Below are 25,391 nucleotides of genomic sequence, written 5' to 3'. Positions count from 1 at the left end.
GCTTGCCTCGGCGGCCCATAATTTCCAGAGAGCCTGTCTGGATGTGACACGTCCTTTTCAGCCAGGCATTGTTTAGATGCTGATTTACGTGTGTTGGTTGCACTTTACCACCACCTCCTTCACACCTCCAGCGGGGGCGGCCAACCTTTAAAGGATCAATGCATCCCAGACCTAGGTAGAACAGCATGTTGACGTTTTGTTCAACGGTTAGATTGAATAGTCTAAAGGCTCTGACACACCAACCCGACGGCCAACCGTCGGCAGAAAAGCCAGTCGGACTGATCAGTCTCCCCGAGGTCAAAAAAGTGCCTCAGAACACCAAAGAGACGCCGACTTGAGCGTACGTTCTGCGCGTGCGCGAGACGTAATACGTCTCCATAACAGCAGGCGGTGCTAGTCTGTATTGTCGCCCAGAAAATGAAAACTGGAAATGACGTGTCACGTGGGTCTGGCTTCTCCCGAATTTCCAAACCACAATAATGGCGCCTCATATCGATCTCGTATTTTACGAAAATAGTTCACCGTAATGTGTTTCTGAAAACATTTTAAGCGAGAAATAGGCCGTGCAGTTGCTGAATCTGTCTTCATTTCAGATCGACAAAGGTCAGTTTAAAAGATTTTCGTCAGATGTTCAAACTGTATAGGAGAAAGCTATATGAGACATGCAATATATAGCTTTTTTGGAAAAAAACAAACATGTATTGGTTTGGATGTAGCCTAAGATTACAGATTAAAATGTATGACTACTTCTTTATAAATTAACTTGTCATCATGACTTTACCTGGGCTGTTTTCCCTCCTGAGTTACATCTTTCTCTTTCCCTCTCTGTTTTCTTGTTTTCCCCCACCAGCCTGCCCCTCTCCCCTCCCAGTAGGCGTGCCTACAACACAGAGACTTGCCCTTTACCCCATCCCTCTGTGGTCAGCCTGTTAAGGACTTTTTGTGTTCTCTTTTTCCTTTGACTTTTTTTTCCCTGCTACCCCTCGTTGAGCCACTTGAGCCTGGAGCAGATGGAGAGATCGTAGTGGGGGGAACGTAAGCAAGCAGAAACAGAGAGAGAGAGAGAGAGAGAGAGAGAAAGAGAGAGAGAGAGAGAGAGAGAGAGAGAGAGAGAGAGAGAGGATTGGAAGAAGCCATGCAGAGAGTGAGGCAGCCCAGCGACGATGCTTGATGAACTGAACCACTGACCACCAGAAAGGCTATCTTTACACTTCGACAGAGCCCCAGAGAGATCCAGGAATCAGATAGGACAGACCTGAGGGGAGACATCAACTCATCGTCTCCAACTGACGGGCTGAAACCCAGAGGACGGGGAGAGCTCAAGAAAAAAAAAAAGAAAAAAGAAAGAGTTAGAGACAAGGAGAAAGAGGCAAGTTCTGCCGATGAGAGTTGAAGCACAGAGGCAGAAGGAGATGCTCAGGGGGACCAGATAGAGAAAAGTGAAACAAAAGTAACAGGATTGCTACAGGTGTGTCCACACGGACCGCTCAAAGGAAAGGGCGACAACACCAGAGTCACCCAGCACAAAAAGCTGCCGCAAGTGACACAGGGAGTGAAAGAGCGAGAGCAGACACAAGTAGAGGGACAGAGCTAGATCAGGATGGCCAACTCAGGTCTCCAGTTGTTGGGTTATTTCCTGGCGTTGGGCGGCTGGATCGGCATCATCTCCACCACCGCTTTGCCCCAGTGGAAGCAGTCGTCGTACGCCGGCGATGCCATCATCACGGCCGTGGGTCTGTACGAGGGGCTGTGGATGAGCTGCGCCTCGCAGAGTACGGGACAGGTGCAGTGCAAGATCTTCGACTCCATGCTCTCGCTGGACAGTGAGTACGATGTTTGAATTTGACTCTGCAAAACCTGACTAACTTGTAGTGCCTCTGATCTCCCCCTTCCAAACTGTTTCAGAATCAGATTTATTGGCCAATTATACTTACATACACAAGGAATTTGACTTTGGTAGGTGTTAACTCTGCATTCAACAAATAGACATGTAGTAACATACTGTAGACAAAAATATAAATATAGGCACATATCAACATAATATACAAAAATACAAATGTACAAATAAGACATAATATCAAGACAAGTACACATGGAGTTGGATGTAAAGTGCAAACCTAATTGTGCAATGTGGCCGGGTTAGTTCAGTGGGTAGAGCAGGCGCACATATAGTGAGAGGCTTATGCCTCGATGCAGAGGTCCAGTGTTCGAGTCCAACCTGTGACCATTTCCTGCATGTCTTCCCCCTCTCTTTCCCCTTTCTCACCCATCTGTCCTGTCCATTAAAGGCGGAAAAAGCCCAAAAAATAATAAAAAAAAAAATTGTAATAGTGCAAAGTAGTGTGCAAGATGCATATTGGAATGAGTAGTATGTAATGTGTAGAGACAGGGGTGAGTGGCCCACTTATTCAGTAGAGTGATGGAAGTGGGAAGGAAGATACTTGTCATATTTGAAACATGATATAACTAACAAAATATGCAAACAATCTTAGTGGGTTGATGGCGCACTGCGTAGCTGATTAAGTGATATTTACTTAAAATCAGATGATGGAAAAGCACAGTTCAAATTCTAGTAAGGCAATAATCTGCTCCTAAAGCATCACCAAGAAAGGCTTCTCTAATTCTTTTAATCTCTCTCTATACTTCACACTGTATTCTCAGATTGTTCTTTTTCTTGGCAGCTCTCATTTCATTTTCTTTAATGAAATTATAAGGATGTTCTGTGCTACTTTTCATCAGCAAGCATGACAAAAGAAAGATTAAAAAAAAATTTAAAAAATATTTCGCCTTCAGTTTGTCTTCCCAACTTTCCCCTGGGGAAATAACCATGGTGTTATATGACAGATCACAACAGTTACTGTAGCTGGCTGATTCATTTGGCCACACGTATTAATCAGCAGCAAAAGCAGTAGGAAGACAGACAAAGTCCCCGAGCCCTCGCTGCCTGGGACACATTAAATCAGAAGCTGTAAATCTCAAGGAAAATGCATCTGTTCAAATCTTTAATGAAGGGCAATAAAACTCCAAAACATCATGAAACGTAATGTGTGAGGAGTGGGTGGGGGTCAGGAATGTGGGGTTCAGACATAAATTAGCTCAGAATATGAGCCTCCTGTCATCTCCGATCTGTAAGTAGGACCTAGTGACTCATAATTAATGGCACACAGATTATGGGAATCCATCCATCTACTTAAATCATCCTATTAGGGATTCTAATGAAAGACTACAGGGGCTCAGTCAGAACTAAGTAAGTAATTAAGTAAGTGTAAGTAACTATGTAAGCAAGTAAGTTAGTAAATAAGTAAGTACGTAGTTAATTAATTAAGTAAGTAAGTATGTATGTATGTATGTAAGTAATTAATAAAGTAAGTAATAATAATAATAATATATCTTTATGTCAGACTCACAAGCAGTCCATAGCACTAGTAACTAAGTAATTAAGTAAGTAAGTAAGTAATTAAGTAAGTGTATGTAAGTAACTAACTATGTAAGCAAGTAAGTTAGTAAATAAGTAAGTACATACATAGGTAATTAATTAATTAATTAAATAAGTAAGTATGTTTGTATGTATGTAAGTAATTAATAAAGTAAGTAAGTAATAATAATAATAATAATAATAATAATAATATATCTTTATTTCAGACTCACAAGAAGTCCATAGCACTAGTAACTAAGTAAGTAAGTAAGTAAGTAAGCTTAAAGATAGTAAGTAAGTAACTAAGTAAGTAAATAAGTAATTCATTAAGTAAGCAAGTGCTAAGTAAGTGCCTAAGTAAGTAAGTAAGTAAGTAAGTAATTAAGTGAGTAAGTAAGTGAGTAAGTAAGTAACTAAGGTAGATAGCAATATTACTAGCACAGGGCTGGCAAGATTAAAATCACAGCAGCAGATGATAAGTAAAGTAAATACAAATAAGTTATGCTAGTTAAGGTTTAGCATCACCAACCAATTGAGTTTTAGTTTCATCATTTCTTTGGAGTTTATGTGTTTCTTACGTTTGGGGGCCACGCTTGGCCCGTTGTGCTTTAAAGAAACACATGTCTACAAATGCACTTCTTGGTATCATTATGGCCTTGTGAAAAAATCAAAACACTTTGTGTGGCGTTCTGTGTGACGGCCCGGGTGCCCGAACTGATCTCCCATCTCCTTTGGTTCATTGCAGCAATAAGAACAGCGTATTGTCCTTGCGGATGAATAGGGGCTGTTAGGAGAAGAAAAGGCCAGTGTTGAGCCAAACACCAGAGATATTCCCAGAATGCTCTCTGTCTTCCCCACACGCGCACATTGTCCATTAACACACGCAGTGAGTACAGATTCAGACTCAAGACAAACACTAAGGGCTGCAACTAACGACTGATTTCACTGCCGATTATTTTAATCGTTTCCAACGGGTCCATGAAATCTCATCTGAAAAATGTCCATCCCAGTTTCTCAAAGTCCAAGGTGATGTCTTTAAATGTCTTGTTTTCTCAGTCCAAAACCCAAAGATTTAAAGTTTAATATGATATGAAAGAGCATTTTCTTCCATTAATCGATTATCAACATAGTCAGCGATTATTCAGGTTAAATATAAGTACCTCTGAATGAACACAGTACGGAAAAGTCATGACCAAGCATTCTTGGTCAATCACAGGTTTACTCAGGTGTTTCCCCCAGACAGATTATCAAATGGAGCAGATCAGCCTCCAATCATGTGTCCAGGGATCAGAGAAGGCACAGCGGGTCTGAAACTTGTTTAAACACCCCTCTGCCGTCGTATTTGATCCAAAAGTAACACTGATTTTAATTCTGAAGCAGCTCCTTGGCTTCATCCGCAGCAGGAGCAGCATGTGATGGAGGGAAAAATTGTTTACCAGACTGTGTGGTGCTCTGCTGATGTGGCCGAGCAGCTGTAGTGGAAACTGATGGATCTGCTGCAAGGCAGTGTTGTAGTCAAGAGACCACCTAAACCGAGACCTACTCATTACCAAGACCAGAGTTTATTGAGACCGAGACAAGACCAAGACTTTGAGGGGTTGAGACCGAGACAAGACCGAGGCTTTGAGGGGTTGAGACCGAGACAAGACCAAGACTTTGAGGAGTTGAGACCGAGACAAGACCGAGACTTTGAGGGGTTGAGACCGAGACAAGACCGAGACTTTGAGGAGTTGAGACCGAGACAAGACCAAGACTTTGAGGAGTTGAGACTGAGACAAGACCGAGACTTTGAGGAGTTGAGACCGAGACAAGACCAAGACTTTGAGGAGTTGAGACCGAGACAAGACCGAGACAAGACCGAGACAAGACCGAGACTTTGAGGGGTTGAGACCAAAACAAGACCAAGACTTTGAGGGGTTGAGACTAAGACAAGACCAAGACTTTGAGGAGTTGAGACCAAAACAAGACCAAGACTTTGAGGGGTTGAGACCGAGACAAGACCGAGACTTTGAGGAGTTGAGACCGAGACAAGACCAAGACGTTGAGGGGTTGAGACCGAGACAAGACCAATACTTTGAGGGGTTGAGACCGAGACAAGACCAAGACTTTGAGGGGTTGAGACCGAGACAAGACCAAACATCTGAAACATACAGTGTATACACATCCAGCTAATATTTATAGCTAGTATTGACTAAATCCCTTTGGGTGAGGGGTGAAGAGATTTCAGGAGAGTTTTGGTACAGAAAAAGATTGATAACTTTAGCTAGCTAGCTTCACTAGCGTCACTTACACTTACCTTGTAATGCTTCCTTACTTAGTGCAGATAAACGTTTTAGGTGGTCCCAGCGTCGGTTAGCGTTACACTGCAGAATTTACACAATGCTGTGTGTTTTCTTTTAGATAACGAGGGGGTCTGGGCGTCCTGCCCAAGGAAAGTTTGAGCATCAAACACTTCATTTCCTGCATTCTGGTGATTTTTCAGGGAACCAATTTCTGCCTTTTCTGCATCAATTTGTTGTGCAAATATCTTTATGTAAAGGAAATGATTTTTATTATTAATTATTCTCGTTATGTGCAAGGTTGTATTATAGGTTAGGTTATATTATAGTAAACTGAAACTAAAACGAAAATAAATAAAAAAAATTGTAAACTGAAAATAACTAAAAACTATATTGCCAGGTTAAAAAAACAACTAATAAAAGTAAAAAAAAATCTAAATGAACGTGAATCATCTCAGTTTTTGTTTGTTAGTGATAATATTTTACTGCTGAGAAAAAGGAGACAGTTTGACATTAGAGGGCGCCGCGCCGTAATTACTTCACATTGGACGCATTGGAAAGATTTAACATCATGGCTAACCATCTTTTCTTTATGTATATGTAGCTACATACTTATGGTGTTTTTCCATTTTTGGTTTTCCATTATGAAAAGTTGTCCCTGGTACCCTGCCAACAGGTACTTTAAGTATCACCTCCGTCGAGGTTCCAAGCGAGCTGAGGTGACACCAAAAGGTAACGTGAAAACCTGCAGACTACTGATTGGTCAGAGGGAATCGTCACTAATCACTGCGTCATCATTGCTAAAGACAGACGGGGGTGTCCTGAACAAACCGCCATTTTTAAATAGTTAAACGAGTGGTGGTTTGTCGGTTGGCCACATGCCGAGAATCAAAAACAACACACGTTTGACGTTGTGTGTTTGTGTGTCACGTCAGGTCGTGGCAGTGGGTAAGTGCCATTAGAGACATAATACCTGGCGCTAACAAAAACTAACTAAAGCCAAAACTAAATATATAAAAACTAAATCTTTCTGAAGAACTGAAACTAAACTATCAAACTCTGAAAACTATCTAAACTAAACTAAAATTAAATCCGAAACTCAAAACTGGTATAAAATAAAAATTAATTGAAAATGAAAAGCTATAATAACCTTGATCTGCTGCAGGTTTACTGAGTATTTTGCTCAAAAAGGAGATGACGATCAGGATGATACACAGGATTATTAGTGTGGTGCTGAAAGGACAGCTCTTCAGAACCAGACACATCTACACTAAGCGTGACATTAAAGACACAATGACTGACCTGCCCGAGCCGATCTGTCATATTAGACAGTAACGTGGCCGGGTTGGCTCAGTGGTAGAGCAGGAGCACATGTACTGTGAGGTTTATGCCTGGACGCAGAGGTCCAGGGTTCGAGTCCGACCTGTGTTTCTTGGCTGTCATTGTTGTCTCCTGTTCTGTAATGTAGCCTACAGTCATGGTAAAGTGCAATTCTGCTTACTAAATGCAGTTTGAGATGCATTAGATGAGGACACTGCACTTAGTAAAACTGTCTCTGCAATCTAAGACTCACTAAATTTTTTTTAGGGCTGTCAATCGATTCAAATATTTAATCGCGATGAATCACATGATTGTCCCAGAGTGTCTGCAGGTTTCACCAAGTCAAATTTAAGACTTTTTAAGATCGTTATGAATGACATTTAAGACCTTTATTACAACATCAACTAAGCCCTAAATTCAGTCTTTTCATTATCGTTAAACTTGCACTTCCCCTTGGCCAAAGAATAAAATCCTGCTGTGGTCCAATCCGAAAGAGACTCACGCCAATAACACAAATGCTGATTGGCTGCAATATAAGTAGCATGTTGGTCTCATTTGTAGTCGTAATACGGGGAATTTGGACTAGCGTAAAGGGCCGTCCACACCAAGAACGATAACCATAACGATAACTATAAATCTATAGTTTTAAAAATCGTTCTAACTCAAGTGGATGGTGGAGTCCAAACCACATCTATAACGACGACGACAGTGGAGAACGATATCGTTGGGGTCACTTTCAGAGTGATTTGATGAATGATAGAAACACTGACAGCCAATCACAATCCATCTGAGTTTACACACAAGGCACGGCAAAGAGAGACGCTACGGAGAGATTTATTTCACGCAGGTGGTTAGTGGCGTGACTTTCCCCTCGGCAGGGCTACGATCTTAAATCTGTGTATTTTAAAGGAACACGCCAACTTATTGGGATTTTAGCTTATTCACCGTATCCCCCAGAGTTATATAAGTCCATACATACCCTTCTCATCTCCCTGCATGTCGTAACTCTGTCTGACGCACCCACCGCTAGCCTAGCTTAGCATAGATCCTGGAGGTAACCGGCTCCATCTAGCCTAGCTTACCACAGATCCTGGAGGTAACCGGCTCCATCTAGCCTAGCTTAGCACAGATCCTAGAGGTAACTGGCTCCATCTAGCCTACTACTCCCAATAAGTGACAAAATAACGCCAACATGTTCCTATTTACATGTTGTGATTTGTATAGTCACAGCATGTACAAATAACAAGGTCACATGAGACACAGCCATCTTCTAACCGTATACATATTGGAACGGGAAGTCTCTCTTTAGATGAAGTGTGTTATTTGTGATTCAGGATTAGGTTGAACCTCTGAAGCCGTACAGGGTGTGGCCCTAACTCTTCTTATTTGTGTTCACTTGTTATTATCTCGTTCATTTTGACGGCCCTACTTTAGATATTTTGGACCAGCTGCCCAAGAACTAAATCAGCTCAAATCAGGGGACAATCAACTGACCAATCCACACATCAATTTGTCATTTATTAAGGGATATGGCTAGCCTGGTTGACACCAGACCCTTCTCAGTTGTAACTGAGAGTGGGTCTGGGAAAGGTTCATTCACAGCTCATTTCCAAAGGGGTGTCACCAATGGACGCTGCTCAAATGCTTCTGGGCGCAATTGGATAGTCCTAAAACCAATCATAGCGATGAAGGAGGTGACGCTTCAACGTCGCTGTGCTATTGTCATTGTGTAAAGCCCGCCTCAATGGTTGTGATTGGTGCCTCGATTTTGAAAAATTGGAAATGGGCTTGAATGGGCTCTTGGACTTGCAGAGCAAATCTCAAATTTGCCGGAAGTTCGTCAGGGTTTTCCCAGGCTATGATACGGCTGGTGTTATTACTGTATTTGTTTCTTATGGTCAACAAATCCCATAAAAAGACCAAAACCAACAATGTATTAGTCCGACTTGCAATACTTTCTGACTTCACTTAGCCTACATGTCTGGGGCACTCAGCAAAGTGGGTCCTATGAAGACGTAAATCACAAATATATACTTTAAAAAAGGCTCAGCAATTGTTAAAATGTAGTTTAGAGCAAATGTTACAGGAGGAAATAGTGCATTTGTGGTAGCGGGACGGTGTGTGGGATTGAGTCAAAATAAATTACAGTGTGTGTTGTCATGGTAAGAAGGATTATGTCACTCAGTACAACAGGGTGGCTCATTGATGCGTTTTAATAGCTTTTGGGCAACAATGGAGCTCTATGGCACAGAGGAAGACCATATATCACACCCAATTCTTGTTAGTTGATACATACATTGCTGGTTTTGGTCTATTCTTGGCATCTGTTGACAATAACAAACGTATAGACTATCACCTGTCTTATACTTTTACAATAGGAATGTATTCTTGATGGGTTGGTGCTCAGATTCAATCATGAATGTGAATAATCCACAATAATGATCCACAATGGCAAACATATTGTGTGATGTTCAGGTTCAGGTTACTTTATTTGCTCCCGTAGGTAGATTTTGTTTTGCAGCAAGAATATGACATCCATTATGACACACACAACTTTGAAAACTAAAAACTACTACTGAAAACTGATACAAGTACTTAAAATCTGATACAAATACTCAAGGTTCCACCAACCAGGACATAAATGAGAGAGATAAATATAAATAAGTGAAATAAACATCATAAATAAATAAATATTCTCTCAAATAAACAAGTGAATGTCTTCCTGCCCAGAAGAGTGAGTGTAATGTGTCTGAGCCCACATAGTGAACAATCACAACCTATTCCACTCTTGCTGTAACTTTTGTTTTTGTCCGTCTCATTCCTTGTTTAAAGAGATTAGTCTTGGCTGGTTAGAGTAATCACGCGGTGATACCACCCTGTTTATTTACAGTAAGTAGCCTAAACTGATGTTTGCCAAATAAAGTGTGCTAATACAATCAAGTAGGACAATCCAAATGTGGATTGAAAAAGGGCTGAAATAGTTGAATGGGCAAACAGATATTAGCCTGGTCCTATGAGACTCTGATCCATTAGCCTGGTCCTACCAGACTCTGGTCCATTAGCCTGGTCCTACCAAACTCTGGTACACTAGCCTGGTCCTACCAAACTCTGGTACACTAGCCTGGTCCTAACAGACTCTGGTACATTACCCTGGTCCTACCAGACTCTGGTACACTAGCCTGGTCCTACCAGACTCTGGTACATTACCCTGGTCCTACCAGACTCTGGTACACTAGCCTGGTCCTACCAGACTCTGGTACATAAGCCTGGTCCTACCAGACTCTGGTACACTAGCCTGGTCATACCAGACTCTGGTAAACTAGCCTGGTCCTACCAGACTCTGGTACTCTAGCCTGGTCCTACCGGACTCTGGTCCATTTCATATGTACAGAGAGTCTGGCCACTCTCCATTGACAAGTGTTCACTTCCTTGAAGGCGTGTACTCTGTTGAACTTTAAAACTATTGGATCTGCCCAGAGCCACTCTGGATCTGCCATAACCAATCGCTAACGTTTGGTCGTGACGTCGGCTTAGCATCGCTAGCATTAGCCTTAGCCAACTCCTTCACCACTAACGGAGCGAGCTGGAAAATCAAACTGTTCCTGTGGGGAGGAGGTAACCGAAGGTTACAGAACCTCAACGTCATCGTTCTCAGCCACTCCCTCTCTTCGCTGATTGGACCGCCAAATATTTGGCCGGAGAAAACCCAAGAATATACCGCGAACCCAGACGGAGTACTGAAGGAAAATGAAAATTAAGCGGAAGTACGTAGGAGGGCGGAGCCAGGCTAAACAGATATTACCTACGACAGTAGATAATAAAATGGATAAAAACGCCATCTATCTTTCTGAATGGTCCGAGCGGCAGCTGTTTTTATGTGTATTTTATGTGAGTTAGCCAACTAACAAGGCGTCCGCTGGCTGGCTGGCTGGTTCTGTGGTGCTTTCATGCTGCTTTAGTCTATATCCACAACATCCAGGATTGGTGGACTGTTGTGTGGTTGTGTGGAGTAGCCAGGCCTTCCTCCACAGCGCTGTGGAGGATTGTTTGGCAATGCAAGACTAGGCCACACTACACACGGACCTCCTTAGTCTACCTTGATTGACACCAACAATAAAGGACTGTATAAGTGTCTCCCATCCGTTCTGTTGTTGGGATATGTGTGATGCTTTTGAAATGTCCGTAAATCCCTGCTGATGTAAGCAATGTACCCTTATCTCTAACATTACAGCCAGCCTTAGCTAACATGGCTGTTGTAAGCCTGGCCAGCCATGGCCTTTCTATCCCTTTTATTTCTAAGCGTACGACACATTCACAAGTGACCTCACAATGGGACCTTACAGTGCCTACACACACATCAGCAAGCACACATATTTATTGGATGCTCGTGGCTGGCACTGCCAACCTTGGCACTGGAGAGAGAGGGCCTAGTGGGTGAGCGAGCCCTCCCTCCCTTCTTTCTTTCTTTCTTTCTTGTAGCCTTTCCTTTACCCCAAAGGCCCTCAAACTCCCTTTTGGTTTGCCATCAACTTAAACCGGTCAGAGCATCGGCCCACACTCCCTCCGAAAAATAAAGAGGAATGCTCAGACTGGATGAAAGAAAAGGAAATCAAACCTCTCTCTGTTGAAGACTATTCAGAGACTCCATCAAAAGAAGCTCCCGAGCCATAAATCAGACTTCAAAGATTGTCCCCCCATCATAAGTCCCTTCAGATCGGCTTCTGAAATGCTACTTCACTGCTGCACCATGAATGATGGTGTGTGTATTTCTGTCACAAATGAGAAATGATGACTTCAGGTTCCTGTTCAGGCTGTTGCTCCACAGCTCTTTTTGAAGTGATTTTCTTTTCATATATCTATAGAGTCACATTCTTTTATATTCTAGCTAAGCACGGAATTTCATTCTTGGCATTGGAAACAGTAATTTGACATAACGATCTCAACTACAGGTCCGATTGTTTCGAAGCTTTGAAGACCATGCTGTGTGAGTGAAAGCCACTGGAAACATTTTCAGACTAGTCAATACTATTTTATTCTACTCTTCTAAACGTAACTGGACTGCATTTAAAATATAAATACAGCGCTTTTCTAGTCTTAAAGGTCCAATGTGTGGGAATTTCTCCCATCTAGCGTTGAGATCATATATCACAATCAACTCTCTCGCACCACACAGTTCAAAGTACGTATTACAGCTACGGTAGCCTTCACGCTTCAAAAAGCCGGTCTCTTGCTCTTTTCAGTATCCTTTTTCTTTTTCTGGGCGAAGAAGAAGATTACGTGTGGTCCTCCATGTTTCCTTCTTCAAACTAGCCAGGGTCGGGAAGCTACGATACCCGTTAGCATCATTAGCAGCAGCTGGGAGTTTATCATGTGACAGAGAAAACACGAAAGGTGGAGCAGTATGTCCTGTATGTCCCTTACACACACACACACACACACACACACACACACACACACACACACACACACACACACACACACACACACACACACACACACACAAAAGGTGGAGCAGTATGTCCTGTATGTCCCTTACCGGCTAACGTATTTCAAGATGGAGCATGAATATGGAGCGTCTAGCCAGTGGTGTAGTCTACGTGATACGCAGGTATACTCAGTATACTCTCTAAGAAAGCTCCAGGATTTCCATATGCCCACTTAAAAATGCGCAATGACACGCAACAACATACTTCTCATCATATTTTTGACATATTTTGAAATGTCATGTGTTTTTTTTTTTTTGCATAGGCTAAATAAAAAAGGTATTTCAGCTGTGAATTGGTGCATAAAAGTCTATCAAAAGGCAGGAAATTAAGTTTTTGACGCTCAAAATTTCCCTGGGGGAGGACACCCAGACCCCACCCCTCAAAGTCCAATTCTCGCCCCGAGTACAGTATACCCACTACAATACATTAGACTACACCAGTGCGTCTACCCCAGTTCATGCAAACGCAAATGTAAAATTTCAAGCCAAAAGGAATACTTGGAATTGATGGTGGAGGTAAATATTCACGAAAAAGGACAAGTTGGTGAACGGGCACGTTACACACTGGACCTTTAACGACTACTCAAAGCGCTTTAAACAGTACAGGCACCACTTTAAGAACATTAAACACAGTTGAAAGCCCTGTATTAAGTGTACCTTTTTTCTGCTTAAGTCTGTTAAGGGATTTTGGAGACTTTGGTTTAATTTGATTGTTGGCTTTTCTCCTATGATGTATAAACATTGGCTTACACTTCCAAGTCATTGTTATTTGACGCTTACGCCTGTGACCTTGTCTGGTAAACATGTATGAAAGGCTCTCTTTCGTTTACTTTAAATACCATATTTGTCAGCTTTGTCGGTTATCAGAATCAGGATATTGAACTTTGCATGTTTTCTACCGCTGCTGGGATTTCAACAATCCCCTCGCTGTTTGTAAAAGAGACACGCTCCATCAGTATTTTGACATTATCATCAAGCGCTTAGCATCACTTCAAACACGTTTGTGTTTGAGGCAGCAATGCCTGATCGCTGTGGCGACAGCCCCGTGAAAACAATCTCGCTTTGTGACAAAGCCACACTAATCCCACTGTGTGCAACATGTAAAGCAGGCCCTCCTACAGCTGTTCTGTGTGTGAGAGAGAGTTGTGGGTTTCATCTGTGTCTATTCCACCTACAGTCATTACGTGTGCGCAGATATTGTGCATTTGTACATATGTATGTGTGTGCGTGTGTGTGTAAATACGTGTAACTATGTTCCTCCCACTAAGTTATGTGTGCTGAGGCCTGTGTGGGCGGCACATTAGATTTTTGAGAAGGCAAAAACCACACTGGAATTATCTGGAGAAGATTTGCAGGATCATTTATGGTTCGAGACATAGAAATAAAATGGATAGAAAGGCCATTCTCATTCAAATCAACGTAGCAGAACGGTCAGAGAGGCGGCCATTCTCATGTGTACCATGTGGTTTTACAGTAACGGACAAACAAACAGTGGAGTAGGAACAATATGAGGCAGAGAGCCAGCCGCTAAATGAGTCAAATTTAACAACTTAATGCTTCATCCACACAGCGCATTGCTTTTGCCAGATGATTGACAGCTTTGTTCGGCTCGTTTTTTGTGACCAATGCGGCGTGGGGGCACGGCGGAGTTAGAAAGCTAAAGTTAGCCAACTAACAAGTCGTCTGCTGGCTGGCTGGCTGGCTGGCTGGCTGGCTGGTTCTGTCGTGCTTTTGGGCTGCATTGGTTACAGAGAATGAGTCGAACAGTGGGCTGGGTCTAACGGTCTGCTGACCCAGTCCCGCTGCGTCTAACTGTCCCTCCTTCTCCTTCCAGCTAGCTGTGACACACTGTACGGCCCCACAATGACAATTAACAACAATCGCTATTCTGTTTTGTACTAGTCTATATTGATGTTTCATTTCTGAAATTCCGCCGGATGTCCCTCATTTCGGCCGGATGTCCGTCACCTTCCGCTTTCTTTGTGTTGGCGTTCCAAACTCGGGTCGATTTCTGAGGACTATGGTCTTTTGGGGTGGGATTTAAATGTAGTTACGTTGTGTCAGGCTGTCACATGTGTGAGGGCAGGGAGTTCCAGAGCCTGGGAGCACCGTACGGCTGGTATCTGAAGCTGAATTAATCAGACTTTTAATAGCCACGACGTTCCACTTCCGGGATTGCTCCGTTGCTGCTGGAAATTTCGCCGGACTTCACTCATTTCGGCCGGATGTCCGGTACCTTCCGTTTTTTGGATTTTTAAACTCCGGTGGATTTGTGAGGACTATGGTTAACTGCTCCTCAGATCTCTGCAGGGTAAATCCAGACAGCCAGCTAGACTATCTGTCCAATCTGAGTTTTCGACTAAAACAACTTTTGAACGTACACAAGTTCCACCAAAACAAGTTCCTTCCCGAGGCTATTTTGCAGCCGAAGATGCTTAGCGCCGCCCAAGACGATTGTGATTGGTTTAAAGAAATGCCAATTTCAGAGCACGTTTTTCTCCCATCCTGGAATGCTGTGTGGACTAGCCAGACCTTCCTTCGCAGCGCTGTGGAGGAGAGTCTGGCAATGGGAGACAGTTTTTTTGTACTAAACAAATGACCCCAGCAAACAGTTCAATGGCCTTTCTATCCATTTTATTTCTATGGTCCCAGATCTTGGCCAAGAAAGTCACCTCTGGAAATGAAAATATGGAATTAACAGTGGTGGACTCCCTAATGAGCTTTCTGTCAGAAATGCATGCGGTCTCCCATCAATCCTGCATGGCGTGTGTTGCTTCATTCCCTTATAACCATCACTTTAATGTCCAAAAATGTGCGTTTTATTCCAAGTGACAGATTAAAAGACTCTATTTGTTTCTCATCTCCTCACCACTTTCTTCTCTCCCCTCTTTCTCCTTCCCTTTCTTCCATATCTTCTGTTGTATCACCACTCACCATTCTGTGCTCCACTCTGCAATCCCTGCCATCTCCTTTCCTTTCCTTTATCTAGTCCACATCCAGACATGTCGGGCCCTTATGGTAGTGTCAGTACTGCTGGGCTTTATCGGCATCATCGTCAGCGTGGTGGGCATGAAGTGCACTAAGGTGGGAGATAACAACCCAGTCAGCAAAACCCGCATCGCTGTCACCGGAGGAGCTCTGTTCCTGCTCGCAGGTGGGATTTCTGCTGTGTTCTGTAAACGCTTTGGTTAGTTTGAAACCAATAATATACTGCACTATCTCCCGCAGCCAGCGCATTAAGGAAGAGTGTTTTTGGTATTTTTCTAGCTTTATATCTCACACCGGGGATCTTCTCTCTGTAATTAGAGTCCCTGCTGTAAACGGGAAGTGGTCATTTTCGAGGCATTAGTCGCTGACCTCAGACATAAACCGCAAGCCCAGGGGAGAAAATTAGAAAAGATTCTCCAATTCATTTGTGTGTTTTATTGTTGTTGTTGTAGCTACACTGAATGCTTGCACGGCTTACAGAAACTGATCCAGAGAACTGATGCTCTCATGTTAATCTTTTCTCCCTCCACAGGTCTATGTACACTGGTGTCTGTGTCCTGGTATGCCACTCAGGTGTCCTATCAGTTCTTCAACCCAAATACACCACCCAACGCCAGGTGTGTAAAATAATCAGTGGTGAAAGAAGTATTCAGAGCCTTTACTTAAGTACATGTACTAATACCAAAATATTATATAATACTCTGTTACAAGTAAAGCATTGAAACTGTTACTTAAGTAAAAGTATGTAAGTATCATCAGGAAAATGTACTATTAAGTAATAGTGTTGTGTTGACTTCGGGTCAAATTGACCGGTTTTCAATTTTTGTTTTATATCATAAAATGTGGGACGTAGAAATAAGCGCTGAAAATGTGTATTAGAAAATTTTTACAATTTAAGACGTTAGAAAAAGCAAAAGAAACGCGTCAAAAACATAGTTTTTTTCAAGGTTGACGGGAAGACAACACAAGGGTTAAAAGTAAAAGTACTCGATGCAGAAGAATCGTGCACTTTAAAGTTGTGCTCATAAGTTTACATACCCATGCTAAGGTTGACTAAAATGAGGAATAAAAAATCATTGATCCTAATGCCTTAATAAAAAAAATGAGGAAAACTCCAACCTTTAAGGACACCAATTTTCTTTGTGAATGAATAATGTATCCTAAATAAATAAATGTTCTTCCTTAAAATACAGGGGGCATAAGTCAGTACACCCCTATGTTAAATTCCCATAGAGGCAGGCAGATGTTTATTTTTAAAGGCCAGTTATTTCATGGATCCAGGATACTATGCATCCTGATAAAGTTCCCTTGGCCTTTCAAATTAAAATACCCCCCCCACATCATCACATACCCTTCACCATACCCCCACATCATCACATACCCTTCACCATACCTAGAGATTGGCATGGTTTTATTTCAGTTAGCCTAATAGCTGGTTGGATTGATTTCGCTAGTTTGAAGTCTTCTGCAACACAGAATGATGTTAATTTTTTAAATTATGGTCTCGTTAATTTTAAAATCGACAATAAAGCGGTTGGCTATGATGTGATTGCCACTACGTAACGTAGAGTGTAAGGACTGCTCCCTCACTCCTCCCTAAAATCGTCACATCCGCAACCAGGATGGCTGCGCCCGTAACGGCAAACTCAACGACTCATAGCAGATCTCCACAAACCAATGGGACTGTTTTGAAGCATCAGGCAAATGTTGCTAGTTTCTTTACATAATCCAAAAGTCTTGGGCGGCTCTAAGCTGCAGACGCAGCGACGGCGGCTCTGCAAAATAGTCTCGGGAAGGAACTTGTTTTGGTGGAACATTTGCACCCCGCAAAAGAAAATGCCACATACAATATTAAATGAAGCTAACTGATCACACAATACAGTAACGTGAGCTATTTAAATTAGCTGATACATGGTTAAACCTCATTGGCTCTTACCTGTGTATCTCCATGTGTACTTCGTCTACAGCAATCCCACCAATTGGCCCCAAAACGTCCCAGTTAGAGAGGAAATGCAGTAAAGAAACGTAGTCTTTGTAAATCTTTACAATCATTCACCGAAAGAACCAAGCAGGATTATTACACGATCCAAATGTTCTTCAAAAGCTGCCATTTTTGGCGTGTAGCTTGCTAGCTTGTAGATTGCTGTTTCCCGTTGCAAAGGGATTTGCATTTGCTCTCCCTTTAGAGATGGGCCTACTAAAAATGAGTAAATACAAAATAATAAGGAAATACAAAGGCGTGTGTCAAGATCTCGAGACAGACAGGACGTATCATACTCTCACATGGGTCATGAAGGTAATTTCCAGACTCAGAAAAGTGGGGTTTTGAGTAAAACTACTAATTTAGACACAATATTCTTTAAATTAATATTTCTTCTATACTGTGTGAGTGAGGCAGTGAGTCAGTCACAGCCATACTGTATACCTGTCCTCTGTCCAACCTTTTCCCCTCTCTCTTGCACAGGTATGAGTTCGGCTCGGCCCTGTTTGTGGGCTGGGCGGCGGCCAGTCTGACGGTTCTGGGCGGTTCCTTGCTGTGCTGCTCCTGCTCTAAAGAAGACGTGCGAGGGCAGCAATATTACCGCCAATCACAGCCTTCCACAGCCAGGGAGTACGTGTAAACCCCACCCCCCCTTCCAGCAGCCACCCAAACAGAGAGCATCGGACATCCACCCCCCTTTTTCCTCAAATTATACCCAAAACAAAAACAGAAAGACTATCATGTGGCATATACACACACACACACACACACACACACACACACACACACACACACACACACACACACACACACACACACACACACACAGCTACTCATACAGTACTACACACAAGCACATCCACCTGTAGGATGTATTTTATTGGCTAAAAATACTACAAACTTTAATAAATTAGACAACCCACATTTCATGTCAGTCATCCAGTTTACTTATATAGATATTGATCAAAAAGTTAGCCATTATGAATGGAAACCTCTCAAAGCTATTGGAAATTAGCAGCTGCTTGAAATCTGACCCTCAAAAATCACAACTACTCACTGAGTCATCCACTAATAGAAATATAAAAAGAAAAAGGGAAAGAAATGACAACATGGAAAGACAAAATGTAAGGTGTATCACAGCAGATACGCAGAGAGAACGGACACGGAGCTAGACCTAACGGTAGAGCAAAACTTGCTGAACTTCTTTTGGCATGCCCTATGCTTCCTGATTGGAGCTGCGCCTGTGTTTTGCCTCCATATTGTTTTGTGTATTCACACTCCACTGGTGCAGTTATGTTGTGTCAGGATAGAGCCCCAAAATTCACTGTACAAAAGCTTGGAAAGGTTACCGTGCTGTTGTGGGAGAAACAGAGGTTGGCTTGTACAATCTGATCCAGAAAAAAACAGGTCAGTTAGGCCGGATCACAGAGGACACGGATGTCTCCTGCTCAAACTGTAAGCACAGCAGCAGGTTAACAGCGAGCATGTCCATGTTAACAAGGACTTTTTCAGCGCCGTTTTCTCATCGTTAAGCAAACTATGTGTTTATACAGAGACGCGGTTACGCAGGTGTTTGTACCTATTCAACACAGGAGGAGGCGGTACGCAATAAGAAGTCCACTCATGTGGACAAAAATCTGAAGTGCCGGCACTGGTTAACAGTACCTAACTCGGAGCTAAAAGAAGCACATAAAATGTGCAAGATAAAATAGAGAGGCGAAGTCCCTCCCCTTCTGGTGGACCTCATGTGAACTTATTTCGGAAAAAATATGTACAGTAGTGAATGGGATGGGGAGAGACTAATTATTTTTTTAACCTGTTTGAATTGAGTCATGAATTACACATATAGTGTTTGTCAGTTTAAAAGATATTTTTTGCAAGTCAAGAAAGTCACAGTTTGCTGTAGGTTTGTTGTAGTACAACTTAGTTTTGTGTGAAACTGCTCAGTGAACTACATATCGCGTCTCCCACAAGGTACGTCCGCTTGCTCGATGCTCGGCTTGCTCCCTAGCTAGCTAGCTTAGCTCTGTTCCACAACACATGTAACGTTATCTTACCTAACGTGTTTTATCCAACAAAGTTTTATCAGCCGAGAAGAGAAAAACAAGCATGATCTGTTGCTCGTAGTAACTTTATATAACGGTGCGAAACACACAGACATCGTGGCTTCAGCTAGACGTCACCTTTGCGACTTTAAAGTGTGTAGTTCTTCTAATTACGCATTTTCAAAGTCTTCTTTTTTAACAGTTTTACAAGTAACATCTAAATTATCTTTTAAATTGACAAACATAGTGTAATTCATGGCTCAATTCAAACAGAATAAAAAAAATCATTAGTCTCTCGCCCCATTCCCTGCCGTACATACTTCTTCTGAAAAAAGGTCCCATGGTGGTCCACCGCATGGGGAGCGACTTCGCCTATCTATGAACTGCCTAATTGTGCTTGATGAGCCCATTCCAAAACAAATTATGTTTGTCACGGAGACCAGGGCCATAGCCAGCAGTTCAGAAATACAGAGGTCTAAGTCCCCCCTCCCTGAATCAAAATAACACAGGAATCCGCATACAAAATATCCACCACAAAGTGTAGTTTTTAATTGACTGTAAAGTCATCCTGGGTTCAAAAATGCATGCTCTCAGTCGACGGCCTGATGAAGACAGCTTACGTGTGATTTAACGAACAAAAATGACAATAAAGAAGCAGGTGTGTCCATTGTCCTGTGTAATTAAGGCCTCGGACAGCCATTTTGTAACAGCTGTGGGACGTCCTCACTTTAAAGGAAGCTACTTCTTATCAGCAGTCCTGTTTAACACAACAGTCGCTTGATGAGGGCTGCGCATGAAGACACAATCTGAACTGCAGGAGTGGAAGTGAATTGTTAGTAAAAAAGTGTCTGCTGTCAATGATCATATCACCATGTTACTCTCCACTAAGGCTACATCTACACTACTATGTTTTGGTTTAAAAAGCGAATAACTTTTGCTACGTTTACGCCTCGCGTCCACACTTCTCCAGCGTTTCCGAGCCCCTAAAACGGAGACATTTCAACACTGCTGCCCCCGTTTTGGTTTGAAAACTCCGGGGTTGCTTTGTAGTCTGGACGGACACAAACGGAAACATTTAGAAACGACGATGCACGTTCGGTTAGGTAGCTTACAGACCTTTCATTAACAGTTCCACCTCGTCGTCGGCCCAAGCTAATACATCCCTGCTCTTACTTTTCTCCATTGTTGTTCTTTCTCCAAAAGTATTTCCTGTATTTCCAATGTATACATCCATGATTTTCAACCACAGAGTAACGTCAGACAATCAGCTTCCTGTTTACACCGACACGCACACATGCCCAGTGGTCATGTGATATGCGATGTCAGACGTGTTAATGTGGACAGAGATTAGTTCTGCAACTGGAGCTACAACTCTCGTGTGGACAGAGATTGTTTCTGTCTCAAAACGCTTCTTTAAAATGAAAACGTAATAGTGTAGATGTAGCCTAAGAGAAAGTGGAGGCTCTGATCGATCACCTATCACCATCCTCCATTTCCTAATCATCATTTCAGATTCATACACTCCATCTCATAATTTCCTGTATAACCAATGTCTAAGATCTTAACTAATGCATGTACTTCTCACACAGGTATAATCTCACTGGGGATCATAAGCTATGAGACACTAGCATTATTACTTTACAATGGACTTTTAGCTAGCATGAAGCTTTAAACAATTGTAAATAATATAAACAATGTCTATTTAACTTTGATGCAGTAGAACTATGGGTGTTTAGCAAACCACTAAACTACTCCACTAGGATGAATTACAATAGATATCTGCAGCATATTGAAAATGTGCCCCACGTTAGAGCCTGTAAAAGTCAACAGTCGGATAAATTGGCTCTTGAGTTCCCTCTTGATGCTCCCACATCAATTTGTCTTCATTTGTGTTTCTAAAAGCGCTGGTCCATCACTGTTCCAGATAATAAAGCCATTAACCTTTCTCAGAATTGCTCCCAGTCCCCCCATTTCCCAATCATATGGCCTTCTCTTCTTGGTAGACACTTGTTTGTGGCGTGCTCTGTTATTGTCAGGTTGGGGGGGTTGTAGGTCTATAGGGAATTCCTTGCGCCCTTTAAATAAAAGGGGGATGTGAGGTGTCACTGGTCTGTCATTAGCAGCTGTGCTTTGAATAGGGATTGCTCAACAACAAGTCTGATAAATAACTACCTGTAAAGCTATGTCCAAAGAAAAGAAAATATACATTATTTGACATTTTTGGAAGTAAGTTTATTTGCTTTTTTTATTGCCTGAAGTTCGATGAGAAGATCGATGCCACTCTCATGATCTTCACATCTAACTCTCAGCAAGAAAGCCAGCAAGTGTATTTCCCAAAATATCAAACTATTCCTTAAAAATAAAGCTGATGAACAAGCAGCTAACTTAAGCAGACTACAACCAGATAAACATGACTTAATGTTCATCACTTAGTCCATAATTCTTAATATTTATTTGCAATATGTAATCTCTTTAAACTGTAGATTACTGGCGAGCTGACATGTAGCATCAGCTGCCATGCTCCTTCTTACGGACTATGTTTACATACACGTATTATTCCGGTTCCTGCCCCTATTCCGAACTAAGCTGTGTACATGGCTAATGAAAGAGAACATTCCACTAATATTCACGTTTACATGCAGCCGTGAAAAATAAACGACGCGCCATTGTTCTGACCTCTCAATAACCCCAAAAATTCCCTTTGGTCCTACAGCCCACTAGTCCGACGTCCCTTTGTTTTCGGAAAAATAAACCCTCTTCTCCGACATCCCATTGTTCCGACCATATAGGGTTAGGGACAATTATTTATAATATTTCTTTAGGATTTTTGCCTTGTTTAACATGTCGGGAATCCTGAAGTTTCCAGTTTGAAACAGCCAAGGTGAGGCGTCTTCTCACTGATCATTTCACATCGGGTATTGCAGGGATATGCCCCATTCCTATTCATTATTATCACAGGCTCATGGAAATATATATATCCAACCCAAAACTAACTTTACCCTATTGGACTTTGAACTTAGCCTACATTATTATTTCAGTTTTTTAAAGTTATAAATGTGTTAGTAAGCTTGAGAAAAGTAATTTTTCTTATTATTTTTGATTCAGATTTTAGATTATGGGAGGTGATTCACAAAAGCCTACGTGGTCGGAACAATGGGATGTCAGAGCAGAGGGTCGGACTAGTGGGCTGTAGGACCAAAGGGAATTTTTCGGGTTATTGAGAGTTCGGAACAATGGAGCGTCGGAGAAATGACATGGCACCGTTCGACCGTGCGAACACAGCCTCCCTCTTTCGTTCCTTCGACCACCTTCTTGAAAAACATTGGTGTTGAGATGTTTGTGCCTTTCATAATATTTAAAAGTAGCTGTGTTGCTCCTTCTGACCAGAAATGTGGACTTATTTTTGGGGAATGCATCTCTACCGCAGCCTTGCAAACTGTTGGCTGGTTGGTTTGTGTACAACAACCACAGCAACGCACAGAGCTGACCGTTAGCCGTAAACAGGCATGAGGCCGTAAACTGTCACAAATTGCGGTGAAACCCCAGATTGAGACGCATATTCCGAATGTGCTGTATACATGTCCAAAGAATGCTTCTAAAACCTAAATAATACCGGCATATTCCACATCTTAATCAGAAAAGGCCTTATTCGTCATATCCAAACGGAATATGCTGTTTACATGACCCGTATCAAATTCGGAATATTGTCATATTCGGGATAATAATAGTGATATATTAATGTGCATGTACACATACTCACTGACTTTCTATCTTTTTTGCTCACATCTTAACAATCAAGCTTTCTTTCTAACACATCACAGCTGTTGTGAGAATCTGAGAGGTCTTGATGTGTCTTTTATTTCCCCTTCTGTCTTCTAATCCTGTTCTTCTCTGACTGTCTTCTTCTTCTCTCCTCTAATTCAGGGCAGAGTTGTTGAGTGAAACTAGTTTCCCTGACTGATCAGCCCCCGCCTTTTTATCGAGGACTGTCCGACCTGTCCAACCACTGTCTTTCCTCTTGCCGCTTATCTCTTAGACCCTAGAGTTGGACCTCTTGTAGTAGAATATCTGTTTTCTTCAGTACATCTGCACCTTATCAGTTTGAATTGGAACCAAGATGCATTGTCTTTTCCCATTTTTCCCCTATACCTTCTGAGCCTTTTCTGTAAATATGGACTCTTAAAGGATATGTGATCAGACCTTCTATTTAAGAAATGAGGCGTCCTCCTCCATTTCAGCCTGTCGACCCTCTGCTCCACCTCCCACACCCTCCTCTGTCCCATTACTGGCCGAAAGTTAACAATGAGTTGAAAACCCTTTGTGGTTATGTTGCGCTGATTTATGATTTCACTTCTATCCTATGACCTCTGGGTGTTTTTGTAAATGTGTCTTTTGGGTTTATTTTGTGCGCTGTGACTGAACTTTGACTGTGTCTTTTTTTTTCCCTTTTGAATTGCAGACCAAATGTTAAAAGTACCCCACCAGAGAAAAGGGAGCAGTACTTGTAGATTGGGAGAGTCTTCTGGCCTTACCATGGTTTAGAATCAGTCAACAGACAAAACTCTCTCACTGAGGAACTCAAAACAAACAGACAGCATTAAAGAAAGAATTTATGAACAGCAACCTTTCAAGCATATTTCAGCAACATAAATTAGAGTCTCTGTTGAAGTAAAATAAATGGTTTTTTTCGAAGGTTTTATGAAGAAGTTGCTTCAGAGGGATTGAGAAAGATGACATCCATGTCTTGTCTGTTTTGTTGACTTTGGGAGAGACATTCAGGGTATGTTTTCTATAACATGTTAAAATGCCCGGGTGTATATACCACCTACTTTATTCTTTTTTTGCCTTTTTTTTTTTTTTTTACTACATATATAATGTTTTACTACAGTGCCTTATAACACGTGTTTGTGCACATGCATATTTTTGACTTCATGGATTCTTTCTAGTGTCCCATCCCATCTGAGGGATGTGTGTCCGTACATGTAGTTCCTCTGCCAGCAGTTATGTGTGCCTTATTTTCTATTGTTGGATTTCTGAAAATGAATGTGAAGCTACTCTACAGTACCACTTGTAAAAACAACAAAGACATACATACGATAGATCTTCAGCATTGTGCCTTCTGCCACTGTCTGTAATAAGCTGTGTGCCTGTTTCCAAGTAGCCTGGATTGAGGATATACCCAGTACATTCACCATTTTGTTTCAAGTGCCAATATGATTTTGTATGAATGACAGAGTCATTGTGTTATTGACTTTAAAGGATGTACTGTGCTGTGTGTTGTCTCCTGTAGCCTACTAAGGAACGCCAGTTTTGCTGAGTGTTCAAATGCCCCTCTGATGTCTGCATTTATTTACCATGCCATTCCTTTCTCTAATATTTACCTCCTCAGTGTTGTGTACCATCTCATTTACAGTATACCCCTGTCTGTTTCTTTTAGAATAAAGTAAACAGAGACATAAAAATGGATTTGGTTATGAGTCAGTGCTTCATTAGTTGTTTCCTAACTTTTCACCCTTGCCTGACGTTCTCGCCCACTCCCCCCCAAATACTTCTTTTGCACCCTGTTGTTCAATAATTGCAGACGTGGAATTCCACTTCTGCTCCACTGGTCTGTGGCACATTCTCAAAGGTGGACTCACAAAGTTAAAAAAGGCTCGAATGTTCTTCTTGTGTTGGGTTTCAGCTATAAGACCTTTGTTAAATCACAAGCTTGGAATTAAAGGGTCATTTGTTTCAACCTGGACCCTGTTTTTCACGTGCATTGGTGTCTAAGTGACTAATGTGAACAACAAGCTTTGAAATTGGTCCAGTGTTGAGCAAGAAGGCTGGAACCGACACCTGCCAACCTGCAATGTAATCCTATAGGGCAAATGTGCAT

At 42.0% G+C, this 25,391-nt stretch overlaps 1 protein-coding gene across 2 annotated transcripts; it reads left to right on the top strand.

Annotated features, from left to right (window-relative positions):
- The first annotated feature begins 960 nt into the window (after positions 1–960).
- cldn19 (claudin 19) lies at positions 961–24,979 on the top strand. 2 transcript variants are annotated; one of them, XM_039798357.1, is made up of 5 exons: positions 961–1,823; positions 15,489–15,653; positions 16,020–16,104; positions 17,952–18,098; positions 23,438–23,532. In XM_039798357.1, the coding sequence occupies exons 1-5, from the start codon at positions 1,601–1,603 to the stop codon at positions 23,472–23,474; spliced, it is 657 nt and encodes a 218-aa protein (XP_039654291.1). In that variant the 5' UTR covers positions 961–1,600; the 3' UTR covers positions 23,475–23,532. The 2 variants fall into 2 exon arrangements, with proteins under 2 accessions (XP_039654291.1, XP_039654289.1); XM_039798355.1 differs by lacking the exon at positions 23,438–23,532 and adding an exon at positions 23,973–24,979 and having other exon boundaries at positions 963–1,823.
- The last annotated feature ends 412 nt before the right edge of the window (positions 24,980–25,391 follow it).

The sequence above is a fragment of the Perca fluviatilis genome, chromosome 4 (assembly GCF_010015445.1).
Source record: "Perca fluviatilis chromosome 4, GENO_Pfluv_1.0, whole genome shotgun sequence".
NCBI classification, from domain to species: domain Eukaryota; kingdom Metazoa; phylum Chordata; class Actinopteri; order Perciformes; family Percidae; genus Perca; species Perca fluviatilis.
Note: the sequence above shows the minus strand (reverse complement) of the source record. Positions and strands in the feature narration are given on the sequence as shown.